Source organism: Rhinatrema bivittatum, chromosome 3 (assembly GCF_901001135.1).
Source record: "Rhinatrema bivittatum chromosome 3, aRhiBiv1.1, whole genome shotgun sequence".
Taxonomy (NCBI): Eukaryota; Metazoa; Chordata; class Amphibia; order Gymnophiona; family Rhinatrematidae; genus Rhinatrema; species Rhinatrema bivittatum.
The window spans coordinates 9,646,467-9,668,540 of NC_042617.1; the positions used below are offsets into that span (position 1 = coordinate 9,646,467).

At 49.5% G+C, this 22,074-nt stretch overlaps 1 protein-coding gene across 1 annotated transcript in view; it reads left to right on the forward strand.

Annotated features, from left to right (window-relative positions):
• Positions 1 to 22,074, forward strand: part of HSP90AB1 (heat shock protein 90 alpha family class B member 1) — a 40,579-nt gene that overhangs the window by 14,764 nt on the left and 3,741 nt on the right. Inside the window, exons 2-10 of the mRNA XM_029592879.1 lie at positions 4,100 to 4,306; positions 4,480 to 4,639; positions 8,264 to 8,397; positions 9,356 to 9,664; positions 10,003 to 10,168; positions 11,425 to 11,615; positions 12,850 to 12,997; positions 18,198 to 18,466; positions 19,137 to 19,470. Coding sequence (XP_029448739.1) covers positions 4,100 to 4,306; positions 4,480 to 4,639; positions 8,264 to 8,397; positions 9,356 to 9,664; positions 10,003 to 10,168; positions 11,425 to 11,615; positions 12,850 to 12,997; positions 18,198 to 18,466; positions 19,137 to 19,470 — 1,918 coding nt within the window. The remainder of the gene's footprint in view (positions 1 to 4,099; positions 4,307 to 4,479; positions 4,640 to 8,263; positions 8,398 to 9,355; positions 9,665 to 10,002; positions 10,169 to 11,424; positions 11,616 to 12,849; positions 12,998 to 18,197; positions 18,467 to 19,136; positions 19,471 to 22,074) is intronic.

Here is a 22,074-nt window from a genome sequence, read left to right on the forward strand (position 1 = left end):
GCACAAAGTCTCGAAGAATGCGAGAGGTTGGTTCGCTTGGTGAGTTTCATGTTGCAGTTGCTGGGGTGGGTGATCAATGTCCAGAAGAGCCACTTGGAGCCCACCCAAGTGCTGATTTATCTGGGAGCACAGTTCGATACCTTGAAGGGAAGAGTGTTTCTAGCGCCAGACCGTGTAACGAAGTTACAAGCTCAAGTCCATTCCTTGCTCTGGAGAAGCAAGCCCACAGTGTGGCATCATCTTCAGGTCCCGGGATCCATGGCGTCCACCTTGGACTTGGTACCCTAGGCGTTCGCTCACTTACATCCGTTACGTGTGCTTTTCTCATTGGAGTCCGGTATCAGAACAGTTTCACCTTCCAATGCCCTTGCTTCAGGAATCCAGAGCCAGCCTGTCGTGGTGGCTGTCGTGCGCCAATCTGGAATGAGGAGTGGATTTGGAACACCAGATTGGCTAATTTCCACCAATGTCAGCCTCTTGGGGTGGGGTGCGGTGTGCGCGGAGAGGTCCGCACAAAGACTGTGGTTGGCGACAGAAGGATCTTGGTCCATCAATCGTCTCGAGACAAAAATGTGCATCTGGCCCTTCAAGCCTTCTTACCCTGGATTCAGGGCAGAATGGTTCGAGTTTTCTCCGACAATGCGACAATGGGTGGCGTACATCAACCAGCAAGGCGGGACGTGAAGCCCTGTGGTGGCGCTGGAGGCGTGGCTTCTGTTCGCCTGGGCGGAACGTCACCTCGGGGGCATTGCCACCTCATGTCGCCGGGGTGAAGAATATGCAGGCGGATTTTCTCAGCAGATAACTCGACCCAGGCGAGTGGGAGCTATCTGCCGAGGCGTGGAATCACATTTGCATCAGATGGGGAATTCCTCAATTGGATCTGATGGCGACGTGGGCGAACGTGAAGATGGAACGCTTCTTCAGCCGTTGACGAGAGCAGGGCTCAGTGGACATCAATGCTCTCGTGTGTCACTGACCCACGGGAATTCTCCTGTATGCCTTTCCGCCTTGGCCTCTCATAGGTCGGCTTCTGCGCCTCATAGAACTTCACCCAAGGCTAGTGGTCCTCGTGTCTCCGGAATGGCCACGTCGTCCATGGTTTGCGGATCTCGTGCGTCTGGCTCTTGAGGGACCACAGCTGGCCCATCTTTCGCGTCTGCTCCATCAGGGTCCCATATTTTCGGATCGGGAGGATCACTTCTCTCTTGCGGCTTGGCTTTTGAGAGGTGATGTTTACGCGTGAAGGGCTATTCCGGACAGGTCATTTCCACTCTCCTGCAGGCACGATGTCCGGCCACCTCCATGGCCTATGTGAGAGTCTGGAAGCTCTGAGTCATGGTGGTGTCAGCAGGACTGCGATCTCTTGGCAGCAGATATCCCTCGGGTTCTTGATTTCCTGCAGCAGGGACTCGCCAAGGGGTTGGCTTTCAATTCCTTTCGGGTGCAGGTTGCGGCACTAGGTGCATTGCGAGGAAGGTTCGGTTTCTCGCTTGCAGCACACCCAGATATTGCTCGTTTTCTCAAGGCAGTCAAGCATTTACGACCGCCCGTCCGCTCTGTGTGCCTGGCGTGGAGCTTGAATTTAGTTCTGCGGGTATTATGGGGTGCCCCGTTCGAGCCTATCCGCAGGTCTTCTCTGAAGGAGCTGACATTGAAGACTGTGTTCTTGGCTATTTGCTCGGCTCGTCTGATTTCAGAATTGCAGGTGTTGTCATGTCGGGACCCCTTTCTAAGGATTCACAACGATCCAGTGTCTTTGCACACAGTTCTGTCCTACGTGCCTAAGGTGATTTCGGCCTTTCATGAAAATCAGACAGTGGAACTACCAGGGTTTCCACATTGATCTAGGGACTCTTAAGGACAGAGACCTTCATCTTTTGGATGTGTGACACTCTCATGCGTTATCTGGAGATTACCAATGATTTCCGCTGTTCTGATCACTTGTTCATTCTCTTTGGGGTCCCAAAGAAAGGGGATAAAGCGTTTAAGGTGACCATATCTCGTTGGCTTAAGGAAGCCGTTTGCTCAGCTTATATTGCCTGTGGCCGTCAAGTTCCTGAGGGTTTTAGGGCCCATTCCACCAGGGCCCAGGCTACTTCCTGGGCAGAGTGTCAACTCCTGTCACCTTAGAAGATCTGTAGGGCAGCAGTGTGGTAGCCCAGTTTAGGGTGGCTTGGGTACATCCCACTTCTCTGGACCGATCCTGGTACATATAGGGAAAAGAAAATTGGTTCTTACCCGCTAACTTTCGTTCCTGTAGTACCAAGGATCAGTCCAGAGGCCCACCCCTTACTTCAGATTCCGAAAGACTGTGTTGGCTAGCGTTTGCCTTTTTTTTTTTTTTTTTTCACGAAGCTCCTTTTTGGCAGAAAGGTTGATGGAGCCGTTATGAGCAGTTGGTTTCGTTTGGTTTTTGTCTAGAGCGAAGGGGTGGTCGGGGTTCTTTGTTAGCTACCTCTCGCTCCTTGGTTCTGTTATCTTGGGCTTGGGTACAGGACAATACTAAGGGGGACTGCAGGTGGCACTCTAGTATATATGACAGTGCCCAAAGTTTTGGTTCTCTGACTCCATCTGCTGGACGGGGGACATAACCCACTTCTCTGGACTGATCCTTGGTACTACAGGAACAAAAATTAGCAGGTAAGAACCAATTTTCTTATCTGCAGATTTGATAACCTCACTCATCTTATTTCTCTCCAGATCATTTATAAATATATTGAAGAGCACAGGTCCTAGTACAGATCCTTGAGGTACTCCACTGTTTACCCTTTTTCACTGAGAAAATTGACCATTTAATCCTACTGTTTCCTGTCTTTTAGCCAGTTTGTAATCCACGAAAGGACATCGCCACCTATCCCATGACTTTTTACTTTTCCTAGAAGTCTCTCATGAGGAACTTTGTCAAACGCCTTCTGAAAATCCAAGTATACTATATCTACCGGTTCACCTTTATCCACATGTTTATTAACTCCTTCAAAAAAGTGAAGCAGATTTGTGAGGCAGGACTTGCCCTGGGTAAAGCCATGCTGACTTTGTTCCATTAAACCATGTCTTTCTATATGTTTTACAGTTTTGTTCTTGAGAATAGTTTCCACTGTTTTCCTGGCATTAAAGTCAGGCTCACTGGTCTTAGCTTCCCAGATCACCCCTGGAGCCCTGAATTTTCTTTCTTTGAGTCCAGTCAAGACCAGTCCTGGACCCCTCCCTATGCTGCCCTGTTTTTCAGTGTATTGTCAATAAAAAGGAAAGGAATGAGACTGCAGGTGTGTGATAATTACTGTACTATTAAACGTTTATACTTTAACTTCTGGAAGTTCCCTGATTGAAAAAAATTTAAACAATGGGTTATATTGATTAGTTTGCATTAAGGTTGTTTGGAGTGACAGGGAGCTTGGTGACCTGTCTCCATCTGGTTGGTTGGCTGGCATAACCCATTTGTCTGGACTGGTCTGACAGGCCTTAAGGAGAGAAAATTCAGGTAAGAAAGTAATTTCACCTTAGCTCAGTAGTTGGCACCATGTGATACCGGTTGCCCTCAGGTGTTTCGTTGTTTGGCTTGTGGGATGTCTTGGATGTACTCTCCTTTTCCATGTAGCAGCCAGCTGGTATTTGTCCCTGCTTCGTGAAGCATTGGTGCATTTTTAGTAACCAAAGCGATTCACTAGTGTTAGAAAACCATGCAGCATGGGGCCCTCCTAGCTAAGCTTGGCATGTAAGGACAAGCTATTGCCTGCCCTAGACTGCCTCCTGTCAGTGGTCATCTTGCAAGGTTTCAGCTCCTCTGGTTAGAACAATGTGGTTAGAGGTAGAGATTTAGTGTGAAGACTCGAGGTTTCTTTGGTAATGAAAGATACTGTGACAGCACTGCTGTAACAGTGGGTAGGATCACGAAGAAACTAGGAAAATCTACTGAGCTTCCAAATTTGAGATTTTTCCCATTGTAAACATCTGAAAACTGTAGGGTCTCTTTCAGTGGCCTTTCAGATGGTAGCGCAGAACCTTTGCGTCTGTAGAAGGAATGCTTCTATAGGATGTAGTAAGCCTGGTCTTGAACCCTGCTGGTATCATTAACCTTGGGACCCTTTTATCTCCACAGGCTCTGGATAAGATCAGATATGAGAGCCTGACTGACCCTTCCAAGTTGGACAGTGGCAAGGAACTGAAGATTGACATCATCCCAAATGTGCAGGAACGCACTCTGACCTTTGTGGACACTGGCATTGGCATGACCAAAGCAGACCTTATCAACAACTTGGGCACCATTGCCAAGTCTGGCACTAAGGCTTTCATGGAGGCCCTGCAGGTAAGAGCTCTGGGTGTTGTAGATAGCTGCCATAGACAGGCTACATATAGGCCTTCCAGTCTCTGGCAGACCGTCCTGTGCATGTGAAAACCCATAAGCTGCTATCACTGCTGCTTGCTGATGCGGTTCATAGCAGTCCACTGGAGTAATGCTCCCACTTCTGTCTCCTGCAGGCCGGTGCTGACATCTCCATGATTGGGCAGTTTGGTGTGGGGTTCTACTCTGCCTACCTGGTGGCAGAGAAGGTTGTGGTGATTACCAAGCACAATGACGATGAGCAGTATGCCTGGGCGTCCTCTGCCGGTGGTTCTTTCACCGTCCGCATCGACCTCGGTATGTGTTCCTGAGACTTGAGGGATTGGCATGGGAGGAGGAGGGTGGTAAGCCTGGCTGTGGATATTAGTGTGGTAAACGTGCATCCCCACATCACTGTAAAATCATTAGCGCACACAACGGGGCCAGCTTGGTGCCTAGTGGCAGTGCTGTGTGCTGCCCATGTGAATTTGATTCACAGATCAGGGCGTTTGTTCCCTGGGCCAACAAGGGATGGGGATGCAGTAAAGGCAGCATTCACAGCCCCTGGGGAGGGAGTCTCTGCCATCATCTAATTGTGACTACTAGAGGCTGGATTTAAGGCCCATGGTTGCAGGGCTCTGAAATCGTTGTACCTGGCTGAGGACTGTTGCTTCTGAAGTAGGAAGGGGAAAATAAATCTGAGTAGCTCCTTGTACGTACCCTGATCAGTCCAGACCGTGGGTTGAGCCTCCTTTCCAGCAGGTGGAGACAGACCAAAACTGAAAGGATAACCTATATCAGGACATAAGAACATAAGAAAATGCCATACTGGGTCAGACCAAGGGTCCATCAAGCCCAGCATCCTGTTTCCAACAGTGGTCAATCCAGGCCATAAGAACCTGGCAATTACCCAAACACTAAGTCTATTCCATGTAACCATTGCTAATGGCAGTGGCTATTCTCTAAGTGACCTTAATAGCAGGTAATGGACTTCTCCTCCAAGAACTTATCCAATCCTTTTTTAAACACAGCTATACTAACTGCACTGACCACATTCTCTGGCAACAAATTCCAGAGTTTAATTGTGCGTTGAGTAAAAAAGAACTTTCTCCGATTAGTTTTAAATGTGCCCCATGCTAACTTCATGGAGTGTCCCCTAGTCCTTCTACTATCTGAAAGAGTAAATAACCGATTCACATCTACCCGTTCTAGACCTCTCATGATTTTAAACACCTCTATCATATTTCCCCTCAGTTGTCTCTTCTCCAAGCTGAAAAGTCCTAACCTCTTTAGTCTTTCCTCATAGGGGAGTTGTTCCATTCCCCTTTATCATTTTGGTAGCCCTTCTCTGTACCTTCTCTATCGCAATTATATCTTTTTTGAGATGCGGCGACCAGAATTGTACACAGTATTCAAGGTGCGGTCTCACCATGGAGCGATACAGAGGCATTATGACATTTTCCGTTTTATTCACCATTCCCTTTCTAATAATTCCCAACATTCTGTTTGCTTTTTTGACTGCCGCAGCACACTGAACCGACGATTTCAATGTATTATCCACTATGACACCTAGATCTCTTTCTTGGGTTGTAGCACCTAATATGGAACCCAACATTGTGTAACTATAGCGAGGGTTATTTTTCCCTATATGCATCACCTTGCACTTATCCACATTAAATTTCATCTGCCATTTGGATGCCCAATTTTCCAGCCTCACAAGGTCTTCCTGCAATTTATCACAATCTGCTTGTGATTTAACTACTCTGCACAATTTTGTGTCATCTGCAAATTTGATTATCTCACTCGTCGTATTTCTTTCCAGATCATTTATAAATATATTGAACAGTAAGGGTCCCAATACAGATCCCTGAGGCACTCCACTGTCCACTCCCTTCCACTGAGAAAATTGCCCATTTAATCCTACTCTCTGTTTCCTGTCTTTTAGCCAGTTTGCAATCCACGAAAGGACATCGCCACCTATCCCATGACTTTTTACTTTTCCTAGAAGCCTCTCATGAGGAACTTTGTCAAACACCTTCTGAAAATCCAAGTATACTATATCTACCGGTTCACCTTTATCCACATGTTTCTGTGCCTACCCTGCAGCCCTTCAGTATTTGTCTGTCTCCAGCAGGTGCAGCGCGTCTCCCTTCAGTCTCCTGATCTAGGCTCGTCAGCCTTCTTTTTCTTCCTTCCTTCTGGGATCAAGCAAGTACTTATTCCTTAGGGATTTTGTGGTTTTTTTCTTCCTGTTAAAATAAAATTAAAAGGTTAGTCAGGAAGTTGTGGATTTTTTTTTCTTCAGGAGACTGCTCAGTCTCCCGGCTCTTGCCGGACTCAGGGGGGCTTTGCCCCTTGTGTAGTGCATAGCCTGTGTCCGTTACCGCTTCCAGGTGTGGGGACAGAGTCTGGTAGTCCAGGGCTAGTCTCCCCCCCCCTCCCCCCTCTGGCTGCCGAAGGGTCTTAAATTTACGCTGCTGTGCTCAGTCTATTTAAAAACAAAAAAAACCAGAGGCACAGAAACAGGTTTAAGTTTTAAAGTATTTCCAGTACTTTTATTACTTACCTACAGCAGCAGACCCATATTCTTTATTTTTGGTTCTCTCTGGGCTTGAACCGGCAGCCAGACAGGCAGGAGTCAGCAGGATCCCCACCTGCTTCACTCCGGGCCTCCAGGCTGTCAATCAAATTTTTTTCTCTCCAGCCTTTTTTCTTCAGTGTGGCTCTCTCTTTGTCGCGGCAGGCAGCCTGCCTCTTCTCTGCCAGCCCCCTTCGCGTTTTATTGCGAGGGGGGCCTCTCCTCTGCCGGGTGGGGGAGGTCCCTCCTCGGCAGGGCAGGCAAATTTAGCCCGGGGATTGACTCCCCAGAGCTTGGCCAGGCCGTTCCCGGGTCGGAAAAGCCCGGGAACGGTGTGGTACTACAGGAACGAAAATTAACAGGTAAGAACTAATCTTCCTTTGTGAATTGAAGACTCGTGGCATCAGGTCCCAGTACCTGGGTCTCCCATTCGTCGGGGGTCCCGACTGTGGGCCCCGGGGGACTCTCAGGGGGCACTTTTACCCACTGGCAATCGTGTGCAGGACTCTGCACCCATCAGAGACTTGCAGGATGGTCCTCCCCCTCTGTCGCTTGTGGTGCAGGATGGTTTTGATTTGGAGGCTAGCCTCCCTGACCAGGGGGTTGAAGACCTAGATTTTTTTTTCCTCCTTCATAAGGCCTTCCTGGCAAGGAAGGGAGTGGGGGGGGGTCAAGCACCCGATTGGACCTCCCTTGCATACAGCCAAGATCCCTAAGGTGGTGCCTAAAGGGGGATCCGGGAACCTGTTGTGACACCTGGGGGGAATCGAGCAGGTCAGGATCCTGACTCCAGGGATTGTAGTTCGGAGGATCCTCTTGATTTGCAGGACGCGGACCCGGAGGGGAAAGCGGATGCTACCCTGAATGCAGATCCAGATGCAAATAGACTATCTGGACCCGGAAGTGTTGCCGGTATCTGAGGGTGATGACCCTCAAGTGGTCCACTTGTTTAAGGAGGAGTTGTCCTCTCATTCCGTAAGTTTTGCAGGAATTGGGGGTGAAGGTGAATCAGAAGGAGTCTGATAATGAGGACGTGAAGCCTGTCCTGAACAGTCTGCGGGGACCCCCTAGTGCCTTCTCTTTGCCGAAAAAGATTTGCAAGTTGGTGACCCGTGAGTGGGACTCCTGAAGTGGGCCTGAAGGTTGGCAGGGCCATGGCTAAGCTTTATCCCCTGATAGAGGAGACCTTAGAGCTTCTGCAGGTACCAAAGGTGGACGTGGCGGTTTCAGTGGTCACCTAAGAAAACAACCATCCCAGAGCCTGCTTTGTTGCCATTGATCTGTTCTGGGACAGGCCCACTCTTTCCTCGTCCTTTTCCCTTCCCGTTTGCTTTATCTAATGCCAGTCTCTCCCCTTGGCACAGGTGAACCTATTGGCCGTGGTACCAAGGTGATCCTCCATCTGAAGGAAGACCAGTGTGAGTACCTGGAGGAGAAGCGCATCAAGGAGGTGGTAAAGAAGCACTCCCAGTTCATTGGCTACCCCATCACCCTCTACGTAAGTATCTAGGAGCCCAGCTTCTGCACTGCCCTGCACTTATCCATACATATTGTATCTCTTTTCAATCAATTTGAACAAGGACTTCAATAAATCTTTAAAAGCCCGTTCCCTGTACGTACCAGGATCAGTTCAGACTCCTGGGTTGTGACTCCGCACCAGCAGATGGAGACACTTAACCTGGTGTGCCACCTGCAGTCCCTCAGTACTTCTGTCTCCAGCAGATGGAAGGTGGTTCAAATCCTGCAGTCTGAAGATATTTAAAAAAAAAAGAAAAGTTAGAGATTGAGGCAGTTTAGGGTTAGGATGGCTTCTTAGCCCTCCCTGAAGGTCAGTAGGTCCTGGTGGGGCCATCCTTTCAGGTAGAGGAGTAGACTGGCAGGGGGGGGGTCTGTCCAGATCCTTCACCCGCTGAGGGGGGAAATAACTGGTGGGGCCGGTTCCCTCTTCTCCCTCCTACAGATGGACAGCCGAAGTTTTGTATAAAGTTTAAAAAAATAAAAAACAAACCAAACTAAAACTGGAACAGGTCTTATTTTCTTTTTGTTGTGCTGGTCGGGTGCTTCGGCCAGGGTTCATGGTGTACTGCTTCGGGGAAGTCTGGCACGTTTGAGGCTGGTTCTTGTGGCGTTGGGTGCAGGCAAGCTGGTGTGGTGTCTGTAGCCCATTGCAAGGCAAGAGACGGGTTATTGAATGTGAACACCCATTCTCTGGTGCTGTGGCTTTGATACAAATCAAGCTTTTTTACATTTATTGAAGACTTTGAAAAAATAATATACAATATTTCCCTGTACGTACCCGGATCAGTCCAGACAGTGAGTTGAGCCTCCTGTCCAGCAGATGGAGCCAGAGAAAAAAACTGAAAGGGTATCCTATACTTGTTTTTCTATCTATTGATTAATAGTGCCACTTATGGCACGTAACTTGATCTTCTCTTGCTTTGACTTTTCTGTTGTAGATGGAGAAGGAACGTGACAAGGAGATCAGCGACGATGAGGCAGAGGAAGAAAAGACTGAAGAAAAAAAGGAAGAGGAAGAAAGCAGTGAAGAGAAACCCAAGATTGAAGATGTGGGCTCAGATGAGGAAGAGGATGGGAAAGAGAAAAAGAAGAAAACCAAGAAGATCAAGGAGAAATACATAGATCAAGAGGAGCTCAACAAGACCAAACCCATCTGGACCCGCAACCCCGATGACATCAGCCAGGAGGAGTATGGAGAATTTTACAAGTCCCTCACCAATGACTGGGAAGATCATCTGGCTGTGAAGGTAACTCGGGCATGAAGGAAGCAGGTCTTAGCTTTCTCATTGCTTTTCAGCCCAGCTCTACTGAGAGGATTGTGTTTGGCTTCTTCTCAAGATGACCTATTCTTTCTTTTCTTTTCCACCCCTTTCCTCACTTCTTAACCTGGTAACATCTAAGATAATCTTTTAGAGATGAGAGACTGAACTGTAATCTTGCTGAGGTGCTTATTCTGTGTCCTGAGGGTAGGTTGGGGGTCCCTGAAAGGGAACGCGTCTGCTCTGGCTCCTCGATACTGTGAAGCAGTGGGCCGTGGCATGGTTTCTGACCCTGACTGTGCCTCTCCCCTTTCCTCTTCCTGAAGCACTTCTCTGTGGAAGGCCAGCTGGAGTTCCGGGCCCTGCTCTTCATCCCCCGCAGGGCGCCTTTCGATCTCTTTGAGAACAAGAAGAAGAAGAACAACATCAAGCTGTACGTGCGCAGGGTCTTCATCATGGACAGCTGCGATGAGCTGATCCCCGAGTACCTGAGTAAGTCTGGGGCCTCACCTCACGAGTTTTCCGATCTCTCACTCCTACGTGGAGTCTTATCTGTTAGGTCTTCTCTCTTCCTCACATTTCACAAGGAGATTGTTTTCACAGACTTAGCGTGTGCTTTGGTAGCAACTTGTCACTAAATTTTATAAAACAAAAGTTCAGGTGGCAAAAGCAGCAAGCAATTGTTCTGAATTCTTTCATCACGTTTTCTAAGGCTAAATCACAAATTAACGTTCCCTGTACGTACCAGGATTAGTCCAGACTGCTGGGTTATGCCTCCCGTCCAGCAGATGGAGTCAGAGAGAAAAAAAAAATTAAGGTTCCCTGTAAGTACCCGGATCAGTCCAGACCCTGGGTTATGTCCCCCTTCCAGCAGATGGAGTCAGATCACTCTTGTTTCAGAGAGGTCAGATCTTTTCTTGCTCGGCAGTTGGGTCTCCCATAGACCCTGATGCTTTTTGACCTTTCTTCCAGGCATTGCTTGCTTTCTTGGCCATTCCTCTGGTATAATTATGCACATGAAATCTGTTCTGTTCAGAGCCCAGATCAATCCAGACTCCTAAGTTTTGCTTCCTTGCCAGCAGATGGCGCTAGAGAAGAAACGCACATGCTCAGTAGGGCATGCTGAGAGCGCTAGAGTCTTTGGGATGAAAGTTCCCCTTGCCAGCAAAGGCTTGTAACTGTGCTGTCCTCTCCACTTCTGCACTTAGACTTGCTCTGTAAGTCCACAGATGGCAACTATGCAATTAGGAAAACACCCAGTTCCTATGTTCCTGGGTCTTGGGTTGCATTTGTTTACACAATCACACCCACTGCAAGAGCTGAGTGGGGCCACATCCAGCCCACCTGACCCTTTGGCCTGCTGCAGTCCCCCCACATCCAGTCATTAAACCGGAAAGCGTGCAGGTCGTTACGGCTGCCCCCCAGTCCTCTGCTGCAGCACCACCTTCACTGTCTGTTGCTGCCCTAGTGGGAGGCAGTGGGCAGCCCTTCTCTGTTAAAACTGAGGGAGAATGACTGTGCCAGGAGTTGCCCTGCCTTGCACCTCTGTTCATTATTATTTCAGGAGGGAATGTGTGTCTCTGGGTGAGCACTGGTTCTGGTTTTGTTTTGCCTTTCTTCTGAGAGGGTCTTTCATGGCCTCTCAGAACAGCTCTGTAGCCCACCATAGCCCTTTGAGCCAAAAGTTTGCCCACCCTGCTCTAAGCCTGGTCTTGTTCTTTGGCAATGATGTTTCTGTCCCTTTTCAGACTTTATCCGTGGTGTGGTGGATTCTGAGGACCTTCCCCTGAACATCTCCCGTGAAATGCTGCAGCAGAGCAAGATCTTAAAGGTTATAAGGAAGAACATTGTGAAGAAGTGCCTGGAGCTCTTCTGTGAGCTGGCAGAAGACAAGGAGAACTACAAAAAGTTCTATGAAGCTTTCTCCAAGAACCTGAAGGTGAGGGCTGCTAGCACTGGATGAAGAGGGAAAGCTTGTTAGCCATGCAGGAGATCCAGCTAAGCTGCGCAGGCAGCACTTACAGACCCCCGGAGAGAGTCTCTATCATTGACAGGACAGGAGCTGCTAGCCCTGCTGTAGGGCAAACAGGCCAGGGTTTCCGGATATCCACAAGGAATATGCATGAAAGATTTGCATGCACTGCCTCCATTGTATACGTATTCCTTGAGGATATCCTGAAAGCCTGGCCTGTTATGTGGATCTCAGGGACGGGAGTTGGCCAGCCTTCCTCTGTAGCAACACTTGCTGGGCTTGGGGTGCACATGTAGCAGGTTCTAGAGAGGCACAAATAGAGGCCTTTGGCCAAGCACTGTCACTGGCTGAGCCGGAAGGGAGGAGGGAAAAGGGGGTTAAAAAATGTCTTATGATATTGTGGTCTTGTGAAGGTGAGCTCTGATTGAGCAGGAGGAAACTTCTGTCCCACTTTCTCTCCATAAATGAAGAAAGTTGTGTAGCATGAGCAGCTAAAACACAAACTCTGGGAGGAGGAAAGGAAAGATAGAGAGAGACCAATGGAGGAAACGTTGGCACGCGTGGGTATTTGAAGGACGTGGCTAACGCTGCTGTTATCCTGTGATTGCCAGGCTCCTCTCTTCCTTCCAGCTGAAGCAGTGCTCCTAGACTTTGGCCACACATCTTGTCCCCTGTGTATTTTGTTGCAGTTTGTGCTGTGCTATACCTGGTACAGCAGCCTTTCCTGGCCTGAAGGGAGGCACCATCAAGCGGTCATACTAATGTAGTGTGGCTTTGTCCGTGAGCAGCACAGAGCGGCGGGTGACCTGATGGGAGACCAGTTCCTGGTGCTTGTACTGTTTTATGGCTGCAGCAGCTGCCATCAAAGCTGTTGGACACGGCAGCAAAGCTTTTTCATGTTTCCAATAGCTGTGCTGGGAGTATCCTCACTGCTCTGTACTGGCGGTGATACCACAAACAGGTACACACAATCCAGGGAGCAGCGAGACAGGAGTGACTGGGAAATGATTTTCTTGTCGTTTGTACTTTTGAAACTTAAACCTGCACCCACCAGATGATCTGCAGGCTTCTTTTAAAACCAAATGTGGCCCCTGCAGTGGGGATTGGAGAAGCAGAGATTGCTGTAGGGAATGCTTTGTCTGCATCTCCATGCTTAACTCTCTACTAATCTGTTGGCTTTCTCATCCTCATCCTCCCACAGCTCGGCATCCATGAGGACTCCGCCAACCGGAAAAAGCTTTCAGAGCTGCTTCGCTATCATACGTCGCAGACGGGAGATGAGATCGCATCACTCACAGAGTATGTCTCTCGCATGAAGGAGACTCAAAAGAGCATTTATTATATCACTGGTAAGTGTCTGGGATTCTTTCTCCAAATCAGTCCCCTCTGGGGCAGTAATTTTATACAAACACTTAGCTTGGTAATATAACCTGAAATGCAGTGTGGCACAGGAAATGTTGAACTGCTTTCATCCGAGTTCCATGACCAGTGTCCAAACTGTGGTATTCCTCTGTCCAGTCAGACCAGGCCATACCACTGGGTTTATGGACACCAGCCAGCAGATGGGGACGATCAGGAGGCTTGCTGAGGTCACTCTTTATATGCCTCTGTGCTGACACCAGCCTGCCCGTATTCTGTCTTCCCTGTACGTACCCGGATCAGTCCAACAGATGGAGTCAGAGAAAACTTGGAAGGGTGCACCCTCTGTCATCCTTCAGTATTCTTCTGACTCCAGATGAGTGGCTGAACTCTGGTTCCCCACTAAGAATTCTGAAAAGCTAAATTTAGTGCTCTTTTCTTTATTTCTTAGCTTCCTTCCTATCTTAAGATGGATCAAGATTAACAGATGATAGTAAAAAAAAAGACAGGGAAAGCTCAGACCCTTGCCTAGGGCCCAGCAATCTAACTTGCAGGAAGAGCTGTTTTTCAGTCTCCATTGCTGTATTTGCTTTGTGGAGTACATTTTTGTACCTTTCTTACTTGCAGGTCAGATTTCTAAGCCCCGGGGTGCAAGTTGATGGTCCAACCTCTCCCCCTTTTCCTCCGAGCCGACCCGCTGCCCTAGGAAGTCGCTGTGCCTCGGGGCAGCCTCCACAGAGACGCGACATTCCTCTGTGTGGTGTAAATAGCAATTCCCTGTACGTACCCGGATCAGTCCAGGACACCTGGGTTGTGACTCCGCACCAGCAGATGGAGACAGAGTAAAACTTGTTGGGCTCCCTACATATAGTAAGGTGCCACCCACAGCCCCTCAGTCTCCCTGTCTCCAGCAGATGGGGCAGGTCCACCCACAGTCTCTGGGATCCCTGGTGCCTGGGGGTTTTTCTCCTTAGTCAGGGATAGGAAAAAAAAAAATAATAAAAAAAAAAAAGGAAGATTACAGCTGAAGAAGGAGAGGCTCCTCTGTCGTCAGCCTCCCAGGGGGGTGGGAAGGTTCTGAGGGGACCATCCCCCCTGGTTGAGGCCGCTGCTGAGGGTCAAGGACCCAGCCCATGTTGGCAGCAGCGTTGGGGGTGACACCGGAGAGCCCGGTTCACTCACCCCCTCCTGGAGCAGAAGATCAGGACCCGGGACAGCGGTAGTAAGCAAAAAAAAAAAAAGTTTGTAGGAGGACTTCTTTTGTTTCTTCAGCTGCGCCGTCTCTTAATCGATCGGTCGTCCTCGGGGGGGCGCCGCGGGAGGCGGGGAGGATATTTAGTTTCGGTACCTTCTTCTCCTTCGGCTGTGTTACCGCCGGGGTCGGGAATGCCTAGGGGGACGGTCTGCTGTGCGTGCGGGTTTGCGCGGGTGTGTGTGCTAATTGTGAGTCCGGCGAGGGACCGTCAGAGGGCGGTCGGGGGGGGGGGGCCGACCTCGGGCGGTCCGGTCGCCGGCGCGCACAGGACAGCATTTCGGAGCCTCTTAGCGCGGGAACGGCGGCCATTTTAGAAGCAGTCCGGGAAGCCACGAGGAAGGCCATCAGTAATGGCAGCCAGCCTCCCCCGCTTTCCCCACAACAACAGGCCCCCGAGGGGAAGGACCAGGGGGGCCTGGACTCGACGGGGGACCGCAGTTTGGAAGAGGCCTCCTCGGATTCGGAGGCCTCGTTTTCGGCGGACTTCACCTTACTTCTTCGCAAGATTTTACAGTGCAAGCGTTCCCGCAGGCGTTCTGGGAAGCCTAAGGCCTCAAGGGGCCCGGAGGAGCGCTCCCGGTCCCGAAAGCGGTTGGCTAGGGATAGTTCCCAGAAAGACCCGCCGAGGGGTAAGCGGCAACTGCGGGGAGCGCCGCAGGACTCTGATTCGGAGGACACCTCCTCAGACGGGGAGGATCCGCCCTCAGGGGCCCCAGGAGGGACGGACGGCCAGGAAGATGAGGGTCTGGGTCAGCCGAGTACCGGACAATGCGATGACCATAGCTTACATCAGTCGGCAGGGAGGTACAAAGAGTCATTCAAAGGCACAGGAGTTAATCCTTTGGGCGGAACAGCATTTCGTTCAAATAGCATCTCACATCGCAGGGATCAAGAATGTTCAGGCCGATTTTCTCAGTTGGTCTTCTCAATCCGAGAGAATCAGAATTGTCCAACAAGGCAATATGACTGATTTGCAGAAAATGAGGTGGTCCTCATGTCGATCTGATGGCAACCCGGTACAATACGAAGGCTCCTTGTTTCTTCAGAAGACAGAGAGTATAGAGCAGAAGGTGTAGACGCTCTCGTGTTGCCTTAGCTTCATGGGGTTCTTCTATACGTTTTCCCTCCGTGGCCTCTGGTAGGCAAGGTCTTGCACCGGATAGAGAAGCATCTGGGGGATGTTGTACTCATGGCACCAGAATGGCGTCGCCAGCAGTGGTTCGCAGATCTAGTCAACAGCGATTGAGGGACCTTTGCGACTCAGTCACTTCGTCTTTTACGGCAGGGCCCTATATTTTCAGACCAGGCAGATCGCTTTTGTCTAGCAGCTTGGCTTTTTGAGAGGAGACGTTTAAGGTCCAGCGGGTACCCAGAGACAGTGATTGCTACCCTTTTTCAGGCGAGATGGAAGTCCACCTTTTTGTCCTGTTTCCGTGTATGGAAAGTCTTTGAGTCATGGTGTGCGTCTAGGGGGGGTTCAACCCTTGCTTTCTTTGCTGCTCATGTTTTGTCCTTTCTTCAGGAAGGTTTAGGCAAGGGTCTCACCTTCAACTCCCTTAGAGTTCATGTGGTGGCTTCGGCATGCCTGAGAGGGAAGGTGGATGGATACCAATTATCTGGTGGGTTTTCAAGGGTGATGAGTCAGACAAATTGAACCAAATCACTGTGAACCTGGAAGATGTAGTAGGCCAAATTGACAAACTAAAGAGTAGTAAATCACCTGGACCGAATGGTATGCATCCTAGGGTACCGAAGGAACTCAAAAAATGAAATTTCTGATCTATTAGTTAAAGTTTATAACTTATCATTAAAATCATCCATTGTACCTGAAGACTGGAGGGTGGCCAATGTAACCCCAATATTTAAAAAGGGTTCCAGGGGCGATCTGGGTAACTATAGACCAGTGAGCCTGACTTCAGTGCTGGGAAAAATAATGGAAATTATTCTAAAGATCAAAATCATAGAGCATATAGAAAGACATGGTTTAATGGAACACAGTCAACATGGATTTACCCAAGGGAAGTCTTGCCTAACAAACCTTTTTTTTTTTTTTTTAAGGGGTTAATAAACGTGGATAAAAGTGAACCGGTAGATGTAGTGTATTTGGATTTTCAGAAGGCGTTTGACAAAGTCCCTCATGAGAGGCTTCTAAGAAAACTAAAAAGTCATGGGATAGGAGGCGATGTCCTTTCGTGGATTACAAACTGGTTAAAAGACAGGAAACAGAGTAGGATTAAATGGTCAATTTTCTCAGTGGAAAAGGGTAAACAGTGGAGTGCCTCAGGGATCTGTACTTGGACTGGTGCTTTTCAATATATATATATAAAGGAATACGACGAATGAGGTTATCAAATTTGCAGACACCACAGACGATACGAAATTATTCAGTAGGACCTTTAAAGACTGGAAGATTGGGCATCCAAATGGCGGATGAAATTTAATGTGGACAAGTGCAAGGTGATGCATATAGGGAAAATAACCCATGCTATAATTACACGATGTTAGGTTCCATATTAGGAGCTACCACCCAGGAAAAAGATCTAGGCATCATAGTGTAGTTTTTGGGTACTTGCCAGGTTCTTATGGCCTGGATTGGCCTCTGTTGGAAACAGGATGCTGGGCTTGATGGACCCTTGGTCTGACCCAGTATGGCATTTTCTTATGTTCTTATGTTTCTTATGTATAATACTTTAAAATTGTCAGCTCAGTGTGCTGCAGCAGTCAAAAAAGCAAACAGAATGTTAGGAATTATTAGAAAGGGAAAGGTGAATAAAACGGAAAATGTCATAATGCCTCTGTATCGCTCCATGGTGAGACCGCACCTTGAATACTGTGTACAATTCTGGTTGCTGCATCTCAAAAAGGTACCGAGAAGGGCAACCAAAATGATAAAGGGGATGGAACAGCTCCCCTATGAGGAAAGGCTGAAGAGGTTAGGGCTGTTCAGCTTGGAGAAGAGATGGCTGAGGGGGGATATGATAGAGGTGTTTAAAATCATGAGAGGTCTTGAACGAGTAGATGTGAATCTGTTTACACTTTCGGATAATAGAAGGACTAGGGGGCACGCCATGAAGTTAGCAAGTAGCACCTCGGGGATTAGGGCAGAGTCTTAAAACTTCTTTCTCCATCTGCTGGAGGGGGGCAAAACCCAGGAGTCTGGACTGATCTGTGGTACTACAGGAATGAAAATTATCAGGTAAGAACCAATTTCCTTTATCTTGAGGTCCCCTGACCAGGTACATTGCTGCTTCTCTGCCCCAAATGTTAACAGGCTACCGGCTGAATAGAGGAGGAAGCGGGGGAAGGCAAGAGGATTCTCTCAACAGGTTCTCTTAGTGTATTATGGAGAACACCCCACTCCTGGCTCTACCAAGTTCTCTCTGGGGGAGTGGGAACCTCTCTAGCAAGCTCACTCAGCCAGGGGACTGTCCCTTAGCAGCATTAGTTCCGTCCGCACTAGTGAGTCCTACCATATGTTGGAGGACACAGCTTATGGAACTGGTGTTCTCCAGATGGGCTTGGCTTACTTTCCACCTGTTGGGACCAGCTTGACGAGGCAGGATGAAATGGAAGGAGAAACTTACCCTCCCTGGAAGCTGGGCCGCCTTGAGTTACTGAACATTAGCCAGTCAAATCTCGGTCTTGGGCATGGATATATTTCAGGGGATCAAGTCTCCTTTTCTTGTCCTGTTTCTCTTCTTTCTTCCACAGTTCTTGGGACAGGTGGCTGGACATGAGAGGATTTCTCTCCAAATATGTTTTGAAATGTATTCTCAATTTGAATGATGTCACAGAGTCTGCTCTGCCTCCATCTGCTGGTAGGGGGCATAACCCACCTGTTTGGGATGGATTGTTGTAGCAGGATACATGGAAAGAAAATGAGCAGGTAAACACATTTCTCCTGTACTGATGGCTCCCCATGTCCCTTGTGACAGGTGAAAGCAAAGAGCAAGTGGCTAACTCTGCCTTTGTGGAGCGCGTGCGGAAGCGCGGCTTTGAGGTGGTCTACATGACGGAGCCCATTGATGAGTACTGTGTCCAGCAGCTGAAGGAGTTTGATGGCAAGACCCTGGTCTCAGTCACCAAGGAGGGGCTGGAGCTTCCCGAGGATGAAGAGGAGAAGAAGAAGATGGAGGAAAGCAAGGCCAAGTTTGAGAACCTCTGCAAGCTGATGAAAGAGATTCTGGACAAGAAGGTGGAGAAGGTGAGTCTGCACCCCAGTCGGGGATTTACTGCTAGATTTTCGGGCTTGATGAAGGCAGCGGTGCTCCCAAATGGATTAAGTTAGATCAAGAAGTATCTGCTTTTTTGTTGCTCTTATTTCTATCTAATATTTTCTAAAAATGTTCAGACAATGGGCTGTGACTGTCACTGTAAAATTCCCTCCAGATGGTTTGGTCTCTGGATCCATTCCTTTCCCCAAAACCTGGCTTGCTTTCTCAGCTCTGTGCTTGACTGTGGCTGTGAATGCAAGGCTTGGGGGTAGCATGACTGGATTATTCCAAGGGGGTGGGGGTTGAGGAAGGCCAGAAACGAGTACGTAAAGTGTGCCCAGCCCCCATAGGAAGGGGCCACACCTGGGTACTTTCATACAGCCTCAGAAGGGGAGGTGCTTGCTCCTTGTGAATAAAGGCGGCTGGAAGAGCAAAGGGACAGAAGGAAATAGCACTGCCAGAGGAGTTTCTAAAAATGCAAGAGTTCTTCCCTGATCAAATGACTCTTGTGCTCCATTATCTATAGTATCTGCATGCTTGTCATTAGCATAGAGACGGCTCTGGGTCTGCATGTAGCCCCTGCTCTCCCTCCCTCCCTCCTCACCAACATGTGTAAAGCCTAAAACTGACAGTTTTCTCATCTTCTACCCTGATCCCCAGGTGACTGTGTCCAACCGACTGGTATCCTCACCCTGCTGCATCGTCACCAGCACCTATGGCTGGACAGCCAACATGGAGAGGATCATGAAGGCTCAGGCCCTGCGTGACAACTCCACAATGGGCTACATGATGGCCAAGAAACACCTGGAGATCAACCCCGATCACCCCATCGTGGAGACCCTACGGCAGAAGGCAGAGGCAGACAAGAATGACAAGGCAGTGAAGGACCTGGTAGTTTTGCTCTTTGAGACGGCACTGCTGTCATCTGGCTTCTCTCTGGATGATCCCCAGACTCACTCCAACCGCATCTACAGGATGATCAAGCTGGGCCTAGGTAAGCAGAGGGGGTGGGGACAGGGGTGTCTGCCAGGGTAGGGACCTTCTCTGCTTACCTGGCTTTCTCCTCACGCTACTGCCTTCCATGTATAGCTGGCAGATGCCGGCTATGGGAATATGTTGGTTGATGTGACTGAGTTTCTGTAAGCTTCTCTGTACGTACCCGGAGCAGTCCAGACTCCTGGGTTTTGCCTCCCTTCCAGCAGATGGAGACAAAGTTTCACTGACGCTGGTGTGCCACCTGCAGTCACTCAGTGTTTGTCTCCAGCAGATAGCAGTGCAAAACCTGCAGTCTAAGAAGAAAATAGTTGAAGGGTTTAGTTCAACTGCGAAGACTACCTCCCAGAAGGTTGGCAGGTCCTGGTGGGCCATCCCTCCTGGTTGTGAGGTGCGCGAGCAGGGGGTTGAGAAACCCTTGTTTGGCTCTGTCCCTTTCGCTGTTGGGGGGGTGGACAACTGGGGGGCCAGTCGTCTTCCCCCCCCCCCCCCCCCCCCCCCCCGCAAGAGGACTTCCAGAGCCTGCTGCTGAGCTTCAGCCTGCTGTTCAGCTTTTTCAGGGAAGTATTCTTTACAGATTTAAAGTTTAGCGAGGTCCGTGGGTGAAGCTGATGCGGCAGCCGACCCCTTCTGTCTTTAGGAAGTACGATCTTTTACGATATATTTTTAGGAAGGATGTATTTAAATATGTCTTAGTATATAATTTTAGGAAGTATGAAGTATTAACATTTTTTAATGTGTAATGGATGTTCTTGATATAACTTTTAATTAATTGTAATATTTTAGTGATAAATTTAAGTGTTAGGAACTGACATTGTATTAGTGCCTTGTTTTGATGTAAACCGTTATGATGGTACCCCTCTCTGAATGATGGTGTACAAAACTCATAAACAGAAAATTTACCTTAAAGAAGCTCGAGCCCCGCTCTCCTGCGGTGATACCTAAGGGTCCCTCTCCCAGTTGAGAATTTGAGGTGATTTTTGATATCCCTCAGAGGTGCGCCTTGGTCCGGTAGCTGGTAACCCCGGCGTGGACTTAGCCCTGGAGCGGCTGAAAGGCAGCGGGCGCACATCTGAGCGCGGCGGTGAAGGTAAAGCCCTCTTCCCCCGCAGCTGGAGATCGTTCTGACACGCGATTGGTAAGCGCCAAGACCAGGTAAGCTGAAAACTTTGAACTAAGGTCTCCGGTCTGTGGGGCTCGGAGTGCCGTACTGATTTCTAATTCACCAGGCGAGGTAAAAGGGAGCACTGATCGGGTTGAGTAGCCTTGGTTGGGCTAGGCCCCAGTCCGGTGCAGGGGGGGTCTGGACACGTGGAGACCCTCGAGGGATGCCATCTTATGCGCAAGGGCGTCGGCAGCATCTTCCCCTCTCGACCGGCGGTACACGCGGGGCAGGCTAGACGGTCAATGTGCTCAACTTATGCGCGCGTGTAAGTTGTAGGTGCCCAACTATACGCACAGCCGTGCTCAAAACTACACGCGCCCATTGTGCTCACGCACATAATGCGCCTAGACAGAGGCAATGGCACCGGCGTCCAAGAATCCCAGAAGGCACTCTCTTTGCACAGCCTGAACTGGAGTCCTGCCTGTGTCTTCATTGCGAAGAAGCCCAGGGGGGGACCAAAGCCTGGTCCCTCACAGTCTGGAACTACTACATATGATAGCAACCTGGATCTATGCAACTCCGAAATGGCATCTCCACAAGAGGGGGCACCTCAGGGGCCCCTACTCCCAACTTCTCCTGGGGCTAACATGGACCCAGGGACCTTCTCCTAGCTAGAATTTTTCCAGGGGCTGCAAGCCTTCGTTCAGGCACAATCAGCTCCGGCTGCGACCCAGGTTCGACCCCTGCCGGAAGCACAAAATCCTCCCGGCCCTGCTTGGATGCCTCACCTAACTAAGAATTTCCCAGACGGGGACCCAGATACCTCAGATGATGATGGTGGCTCTCTGGAAGAAGATGAAATCCCTCCAGGCCTGGAACCATACAGAACCATGCTGCACTTCTTCCACGGGGATGAATTTACCAGCGCCTTGTTTCCCAGACTCTGGGGATCCCAGGCACGGACCCTATGGCGGAATCAACTATTAGAATCCATCCTTAAGCAGGCCTTCAACACAACAGCAATGACAGTGCAGATTGCTTCCTGCTGCGCACTGGTGGCACATTCCTGCTTGCTCGTTTCGAGAGAGGCAAATAACTCCGGTACATATACCGGTGAAACTATTGAACCTGCAGCAGCCTTCCTGGTAGAGAAGTTAGCCAGCAAGTGGGGCGAATCCCCAGTGCCTCGGCTACCGGAGGACAGGGGTAAAAGATCCCAGCACCCCTCCCACCAGAAGAACCAGGAGCAGAGGCTCTCAACGATTTCGACCCTACAGGAACTCGTAGTTTCAGACCCCTCGGCCCTCCGGAAGGTCCCAGCCCTTTCGGAACCGACAGACCAAGAGAGGAACAGGGCAGGGGGCAGGCTCCAGCCGTGCTCCCCAATGAGAATGGGCCGACCCATCCAAAGGAAGAGGAAATAGAGGGTCGACTTTCCCTCTTCTACCAACGATGGGTCGCGATCACGTCAGACAAATGGGTACTAAACATCATTCGAGA